Source organism: Loxodonta africana, chromosome 4 (assembly GCF_030014295.1).
Source record: "Loxodonta africana isolate mLoxAfr1 chromosome 4, mLoxAfr1.hap2, whole genome shotgun sequence".
NCBI lineage: Eukaryota > Metazoa > Chordata > Mammalia > Proboscidea > Elephantidae > Loxodonta > Loxodonta africana.
This window is the reverse complement of record NC_087345.1, coordinates 1573444-1582273: the sequence shown is the minus strand read 5'-3', so window position 1 is coordinate 1582273 and position 8830 is coordinate 1573444. Positions and strand designations below refer to the sequence as shown.

General features: G+C 50.1%; 1 protein-coding gene across 1 annotated transcript; it reads left to right on the top strand.

The window, feature by feature from the left end:
* Positions 1-4241: 4241 nt before the first annotated feature.
* Positions 4242-5151, top strand: LOC135231142 (palmitoyltransferase ZDHHC3-like). Its single transcript, XM_064283227.1, has one exon. It carries the CDS (start codon positions 4242-4244, stop codon positions 5106-5108), a length of 867 nt encoding a protein of 288 aa, XP_064139297.1. The 3' UTR covers positions 5109-5151.
* The last annotated feature ends 3679 nt before the right edge of the window (positions 5152-8830 follow it).

Here is an 8830-nt window from a genome sequence, read left to right as displayed (position 1 = left end):
GGAAGGAAGGGAGAGGGGAAGAAGGAAGGAGGAAGGAGAAGGTGAAGGAGGGAGGAAGGGAGAGGGGAAGAAGGAAGGAGGAAAGAGGAAGTGAATGAGGGAGAAAGGGAGAGGGGAAGAAGGAAGGAGGAAGGAGAAGGTAAAGGAGGAAGGAAGGGAGAGGGGAAGAAGGAAGGAGGAAGGAGAAGGTGAAGGAGGGAGGAAGGGAGAGGGGAAGAAGGAAGGAGGAAGGGAGAGAGAGAAGGAGGGAGGGAGGAAGGGAGAGGGGAAGAAGGAAGGAGGAAGGAGAAAGTGAAGGAGGAAGGAAGGGAGAGGGGAAGAAGGAAGGAGGAAGGAGAAGGTAAAGGAGGAAGGAAGGGAGAGGGGAAGAAGGAAGGAGGAAGGGAGAGGGGAAGGAGGAAGGAGGAGGTGAAGGAGAGGAAGGACGAGAGCACTGAGCTAAGGTTTGCTGAGCTTGTTAGTCGATACCTTCAACAGATTTATAAAAGCTGTATGATAAACTCAACATTCCCTGGTGGGGAAAAAGGAGGAGATATTTTTTAAAACATAATCTAGGAATAAAAGAACACTCCTTCCTCATAATAAATAATACTTATCAAATACTCAGCTACCGCAAATATAATGAAGAAAATCCCTATTAAACTCAAGACTGACAATACCGCCTACCACCACAATGATTTAATATTCTTTTATAAGTCTTGCTCAAAGCAACAATACATAAAAGAAAACACAACTGTAAATATGTGCAGGTGATGTATACCTTGAAAACTAGAGAAAACCAGGTGAATAAAACAAGTAGTACTGATGCATTTGGGGAAGGCCTGGAAAGCAAACACAAAGACAGAAGTAATGTCTCCCCAGACCCAACAATAACCAAGACTCATAAACATACAGGACCAGCAGACTCACCTATGGAACCACCAGAACCCCGTGGGGAAGAGACCAGGCTCTTGGGCCATCTGTGCCTGAAATTGGGGATCCAGGGTCTCCAGTCCAGGGAGGACACGGACAACTGGCCACCCGGCCTGGCCCCCTTGCAGGACCAAACCCAAGATGGTGAGTGTGTGAATCCACAGTGACCCCTGAGGGTGACAGCTGTCTCTGCAGGATGTGGCATTGAGGGCAGATGGAGGTCCTGATGGCAGGTAGGGGAGGCGTGGCGGGGGCAGGACCTGGGGTGTGGAACCAGGGTCTGGAGGGCCGGGGGCAGTATGTACAGACTTGGACACAGGCAGGACACAGTGGCCAGGTGTGCCCCTCTGTCCTTCTCAGAGCGCTAGGAAGGACCACAGCCTACAATGACAACACAGGTCAGCACACAGCACCTCACAACTGGCAGGAGCCATTTAAAACACCAACATGCATGGCAGCTCCAAAACAGGCAACACTCGGATCTCCACCTAAAACAGTCACAGAGCGGGATTTGGGACCTGCCCCTCCAGCCTCCTTCACAGCCTGCAAGGGTAGGCTAAGCCCACAAGCAGGTGGGTAACAACCGTAAGTGATCAGGGAACGGAATCACGAAGTCAAGACAGAGCCAAGGAGCTGCCAGGGAGAGAACTGCAGACAAGCAGGACAGGGCAGCTAAGACAAGGGCGTGGTGTGGTGCCCGTGACAGAGAGGACCCGGGCGGGACATCACGGATTCACAGTCGAGGAGGTTCACCCGGGAGAGCTCATCAAAAGGGAGGAACCCTGAAATGAGTCCCCCAGGCCGGCGCTGAAACCCCAGCAGCGAGCCAGCATGGAATTTCTGCTGCAACATCAAATGGAGCCCACAGAGCCATGGGCAGCCACCCTGTGCACAGGGAGTGTTCAGATGATTGTTTTTCAGATTTTACAACTCAGAATAGAAAGGCGTCACTAATAGCTTGCAGGAGATGCAGAGTGTTGTGATGAGGGGCCTGGGGATCCTGCAGGCCCACACCCGTTCCTATCAACAGGAGGCACAAGGTCCTGCAAGCGTGGCTCGTGAATGCCACAGCCCAGACCTGTGACAGGGGACCCCGGGCCTCCTGCAGGCCCGCCTCCCCACAGTCACCGCAGATACTGCGGCAGTGCAGGAGTTGGGCTTTGGCAATGTCTTTCTACAGCTGGACATGAGCAGCGAAGAGGCCACCTGCGATTCCCTGGTGGATGTGGAGATGGTGACAGATTCAGAAGGATGTTTTGGATTGGAGACCAGCAGGCTGTCACCAGGTACAGCGGAGACTTTCCAGCCAAGGTGGTCTTGTCGGAAATCAAGTCCCGGCCATAATACGGCCCCAGAGGTGGGGATGCTGAAAAGATACACGGCATTACAACCAATTGCTGTCACCTCGACCCTGACTCATGGTGACCTCCTGTGTGTCAGAGTAGAATTGTGACTTTTAAAGGGTTTTTAAAGGTTTTTTTTCAAAAGTAGATCACCAGGCCTTTCTCAGGAGGAATGCTCTGGGTGACTCGAACTGCCAGTCTTCCAGTTAGCAGCTGACCACTGACCCAGGGGCACTGTGTGGGGATCCACTGTCACGCCCTCATGAAAGCAGGAGACGTGTCACCCCCTACTCTGACCCCAGTGTGTCTGTGGCCAGCAGCTGCTCTGACCTGGGATGCTGCCAGAGGCATGGCCAAAGGCGGCAGCTCAGAGATGCCTCATTCACAGGAAACGGGGCAAAGCCACAACCACGGCCCCTCCTGGCAGGAGGGAGGTCACACAGCTCATCGTCAAAGTTGAACCCCAAAAGGGAAGGCCCAGGAGGGTGTGGCAGCCCCTCTTGTCCCCATCCCACTCCCCAGCACACCAGCTTTGAGTCCCAGATACACCAGGTACACCAGTGGGAGTGGCTCTCCACGCCACTTCTTTCCAGTTAATCCGACACATTTGCAATATAGGGTGCCGTGAAGGCTGAGGGGTCTTTGTAATGCCCCAGGCTCACAGAGCTCGTTCCTGCAACAGCACCTGCTCTAGACGGCAACCTTCTTTTCTGAGAATCCCTCGCCTGTGGCCCCTTCCCACCCTGAATGGAGCCCTGACCCTCACTCTGACCCTCCCACGGGGCCATTCTCCCACCCTAAGGAACTGCAGCAAATACACCCACTCCTGCCTCCAGCCAGAGACAGCACCAGGTCCTCTTTTCTGGGTGTCTTTCCCAGCTCCCCCCAAAGCTTCCTCAGTTGACTGCTTCCGAGCCACTCGGCCCTGCAAGCCCCTGGCCTGGATAGGTTCTTCACCATAACACAAGAGGGCACCGTCCCCTCCTTTGCTCCACAGGCTGTGCTCCCATTAATATGACCAGGGAATACACTCACTTTACTGTCAGTGGCATGGTCATTGCAGCTCACAGAGAGCAGCAGCAATGAAAGCCCCTCTGCACGTCTCCCTGGCTTGAGCCAGGCCACCGCCCGGGTCCTTGTGCAGTCAGGCCTCATTGCATAGTTCTGGACTCATCATCGATGATCCATGCCTTAGATGAACTCTAGGGCAGCCCTCAGCTCAGAACGCTGTCCTCATTTTCATACTGTCCTCGGAGTCCCCAGCCACGCGGAGGTCTGCTGCTGTGGCCTGAGACCCCCAGTCTACCTCATGTAGCCCTCATCCAGGTTCAGGGCAGCGGCAACAACTGGGCTCTGGACCACACTGCAGGCGGGGGAGGGGGGTAGTGGACGCCTGACCTGTCACTCACAGGCTTGCGACCTGGGACAATTTAGTTTCCCATGTCTCAGTTTCTCCGTCTAGAAAACGGAGCCAATAGGAGTCTGTCTGGCGAGGCTTTGTGAGGACTGAACGAGCTGATTCGTGCAAAGGTACTGGGCCTCACACACAGAAAGCATCGCAGGTTTCGCCCCGACCCCACCTTTCTGAAGAAGGCCTAAAGAGGCCCTGTGCGACATGACGGTATCATCTGCCCCCCTCTGGCGCCCAGGCTCCCCCCTCCCTCCAAACGGAAAACCCAACGGCTGGTAACGGGACTGTCTGGGTGGAACACAGGGGCTCCCCTTTCTGTGTTCACAAACCCCCTCACCTAGAAGGCACATTCTAGAACGCAGGAGGGAGCTGACTTCTGGTTCCGCAGGGTGAGAACCAAAGCTGCCGAGGCCACCACCCCTGCGCTTTGCTCAGGGTCCTGGCAGGGAGTGTCCTGCCCAGGCCGGGAGGAGGCGGGCGGCGGCCAAGGAACCCCTCCCGCCTCCGCTGGCGCCCCTCCCCTGCAGCCCCTTCCCGGGTGATTCGGGCCGCGAGGATGCCTGAGGGTGCCTGCGATGCCCTTGAGCGTCCCCGCCCACAGGGCCCTTGAGAGGACACCCGAGTTCGCGCTGCGCCCGGCTGACCAGCCGGGGACACCGCGGCCGCCCCCTGCCCGCCGCCGCCGCGTCTGGTTCGTGTGCGACGCGCTGGGCATCGTGTGCGCCGCCAGCACCTGGGGGCTGGTGGTGGGCGCTGCCAGCGCTCTGCTATCGGAGCTACTCATCCCATCGCGGGACTTGGTGTACGCCGCAGCCAACGGCGCCCTCTTCCACCTGCTGGCCTTCCTGGGGCTAGCGTCGCACGCACGCGCCATGCTCACCGACCCCGGCTCGGTGCCCCTGGGCGAAGCGCCCCGGCCCGACGCGCGCCGCTGCCGGCCCTGCGGTGGCTCCAGGCCCGCGAGAGCCCACCATTGCAGCGTGTGCGGGCGCTGCATCCGCAAGGTGGACCACCATTGCCCCTGGGTCAACAACTGCGTGGGCGAGGACAACCAGAAGTACTTCGTGCTCTTCACGCTCTACATTGCTCTGGCCTCCCTGCACGTGCTGTTGCTGCTTGGCGTCCCTGCCCTGCGCCAATACGCGCAGGGCGAGTGGGACACCAACAGCACCGTGTCGCCCCGCGGCTCCCTCATCTTCCTTTTCCTGGTGAGTCTGAAAGGCCTCATCTTTACCTCTGTAATGTTCGGGACCCAGATGTACGCCATCTGCACCGACCAGACGAGAATCGAGCAGCTGCAGAGGGAGCAGTCCAGGTGGGGCAAAGGTACCATGTGGATGAACCTGAAGGCGGTCTTTGGCCACCAAGTCTCGGTGGCCTGGATCAACCCCTTTGCCTCCCAAGAACCTCAGAAATCCGATGGGCACCACGACGTCGTCTGAAGGCCTAGGATCCCACTCACATGGGACCACAACAACTGTACCATTTGCTAAGCCCCTTACAGGAGTTTAGGGGGAAATGCGACAACACCAAACTTAAACAGTAAGCCATCGTTGCTCCCACATCCACTGATGAAACCAACACTACAGACATTTTAAAAAGTCTCACGTTCTGTTCTGAGCAGGAAGTAAGGCGTGTGGAAGCCAAGCTTTGCCCAAAGAAAGTTTCTGAAAATGAGGTAAAATATGTATGCTGCACCTTTTTAACTCTGTCAATGTTTTCACGTCAAAAAACAAATCCACAACACTTGCTAATAAAGTATCATAAATGAGTGCTGAACCTTATTAAATGTGCAATCTGTATATATTGATATCAGGAACCCTGGTGGCACAGTAAAGTAATTGACTGCTAACCCAAAGATCAGCAGTTAGAAACTACAGGGGGCTCTGCTGGAGAAAAATGTGGCAGTCTGCTTCTGGAGAGATTTACAGCCGAGGAAACTCTAGGAGGTCGCTATGAGTTGGAATCGAATAGACAGCAGTGGGCTTGGTTTATAGATAGATTAGATAGATAGATAGATGATAGAGAGAGAGAGAAAGAGAGATAGATTAGATAGATAGATAGACAGACAGACAGACATAATCCTATGAAAGTTCTTCCCGTGGCTATTATTATGAGTGGATGACACAGATGGATTGGTGCCTCTGGGTGGCGATGCATATGGTGAACATGTTGGAATGATAACCTAAAGGTTGGAGGCTCCTCTGAAGAAAGGCCTAACAGTATACTTCCAAAACATCAGCCATTGACAACCCTGTGGAGCACAGTTCTACTCTGACACACGTGGGGGTCACCATGAGATGGAATTGGCTCCATGACAACTGATTGCACGGATGAATTATCTGATTTTGAACCATTCCTGGTAAACCCAACTCCGTCATGGTGCATTATTTTGTACTGTCTGTTGGATTTGGTCAGCTACCATTTTATTTAGGATTTTTGTGTTTATGCTCAACAATGACCTGGGCCAGTAGATTTTTTTTTTCTTTTATTGGCCTAATTTGTTTTATTTTACTCCAGATTCACAACCATATGAAATGAGTATGGTAGCTGCGACTTCCTATTTTCTGAACAAGATTGGCACTAGCTGTTGCTGGAAAATCTGGTCAGATTCACCAGTCAGTCAAGCCATCTGAATTTGGGGTTTTTCTTTTTTTTTTTTTTTTTAGCTTTTTTATTTTGAGATCATTGTAGAGTCAGTAAGATTGCTCAGTGAGGTCTGCTCAAGAGTGGCTTCTGCGTTTGAGATGTTTTATGTTGGCATATATAGCTCTGGTTCACTCATTCCTGTTGCCACCTATTCCATTGTGTGAGCAGACAGTAATTTGTTTACCCTGTTTGTATTTCTGATGGAAATTTAGATTTTCCCATTTTTTTGTTCTACTAAACAACGCTGTGATGGACATCTCTGTATGCATGTCTGTGTGTGCACTTGTGCACTGGCCTTTCTAGAGCGGAAGTGGAATTACTGGGTAGTGCCTGGAAGCAGAATTTCTCGATTTTGCCAAATTGCTCTCCAAAATCTATGCACCAACTCACACTCTCCAGCGGTGAATTTCTGTGGCTGCACATGCCCACCTGAATTTCTATGGCCCAAATCTTCTGAAATTTTTCTGAGCAAAATGGTATTTTATCCTGGTTTGTTTCTGATTTCTCTAATTACTAGTGAGCTTGACATCTTTTCACCTGTTTATTGAATATTTGGATTTATTCTTCTATAAATTTTCTGCTCATATCTTCTCATGTTGCTCTTGGGTTGTTTGTCTTTTTCTTATTGGTTTATAGGAGTCTTTTTATTCTGAATACAAGTCGCCAACATCTCGTAGTCTGGAGTTTTTTCCCTCTTTGTTAATGGCATCTTGTAATGGACAGAAGTTGATTATGTTAATATAGTAAATGTTATCACTTTTTCTTTGGTTGTTTGTTTTTTGAATCTTATTTAAGAAGTCCTTCCATGTCCCGACGTCACAAGCATATTCTTCCATATTGTCTTCCATACATTTCAAATTTTTATTTTTCATATTTAGGTCAATTTTTCACCTGGAATTACCTTTATGTATGGTGAAAAGTATAAATCCACTTTTGGATATATTGTTATATAGTTACTTTTTAGTTGAGCACATTACTGCATTCCTATTGTTTAAAGTCAAATAAAACAAAATTATAAATGGGGGTTGGGGGGAAGGGGAGCTGTTCTTGCAGTTCACCACCAAGCCCATTTCTCTTCCCTGGAGATTTTAAATGTACCCTTCTGAACAGTCATATATATTTATACACACATTCATGCACACGTAAAATTACAAAATTTTTACATTGGGGTTTTTGCTGTTGTTCTTTTTTTTTTCTTTTTTCTTCAAACGAGCTGACACTGTAGATATTGTTCTACAACTTGTTTTTTACACTTAAACCCTTGAAGGTCTTTCTAGATCAATGTATAGTGATCTTTCTAATTCTTGCTACATGCTTCAAAGTATCGTATAGTGTGGGCATGTGGTTTATTCAGCCACATGCCCAATGAAGGATATTGGGGTTGTTCTAAGTTTTCCATCAATTAATATCTTTGTCCATGACCCTTTGTCATGCCTTCATGAAGGGTATACCTAATCGTGATCGTTAAGATTACATGTCAGCTTGGCTGGGCCATGATTCTCAGTGTTTTGGAAGTGTGATCACTTCCCTGTTGAGATTTGAAACGTGATCACCCCCATAATGGAATCAGCTGTGAGTAGCCAATCAGTGGAAGGGGAGTTTCCTCAGGTGGGTGGCCCGCAGAGAATGTGGGCAGATGTTCAGGCAGGGCTCAGGAAGTTTTGCTCATTCTGATCCTGCAGCTGGCTCCTGTTCATCTGACCTCCCGTTCTTGAAACTTGAGCTAGCAGCTTACCTGCGGTCTTTCCTGCCAATCTTAGGATTCGTCAGTCTTCACACCCTATGACCAACAGCTCTGCTCTCTGGTCTGCCAATCATGCATTTGCCAGCCCCTTCAGCTACGTGCATCAGGAAAGATCTCTTTCCTGGCCCATGGATTTGGGACGTTACAGCCTCCACAACCACTTGAGCCATTTCCTTGATATATATGTATATACACACACACACACAAACACACACATGCTTTACTGTTTTTTCTCTAGAGAATCTAGCCGAAGACAATCATTTAAATATTAAGAGCCAACACCATATTGTCCTTCAGAAGAGCCGTAGTGATTTACTTCCACCACAAGTGAGCAAGAGAGCCCGTCTGCTAATACCCAGCCATTTCTTGCTCCTTTTCATTTGTACCAATCTGAGGACTATGGTCCCCATTTGTATTTACTATTCTCTTGTAAGCAACTTTTCAAGTTTTATTGGATTGAATTGTGTCCTCAAAAAATGTGAACTGGAATATTAATCCCTGTACCTGGGGATGTGATCCTATTTGAGAATAGGGTTTTGCTACGTTATTGGGGCCATGTCACCATAAGGTGTGTCCTAAACTTAATCACTTCTGATTTATAAGAAGCAGCATAAACATAGAAAGAAGCAAGCAGGAATGGGGCAGGGGGAGATAGATGCCACATGAAGATCGCTAAGGAACCCAGGAACACGAGGGCAACAGAAGCTGGAAGATACAAGTTCTTCTCCTAGAGCTGGTGCCCTAAATTTAGACTTTCAGCCTTTGAACTGT

Coding starts and splice junctions, on each gene's coding strand:
- LOC135231142 (XM_064283227.1), top strand. CDS start 4,242: ATGCCCTTGAGCGTCCCCGCCCACAGGGCCCTTGAGAGGACACCCGAG.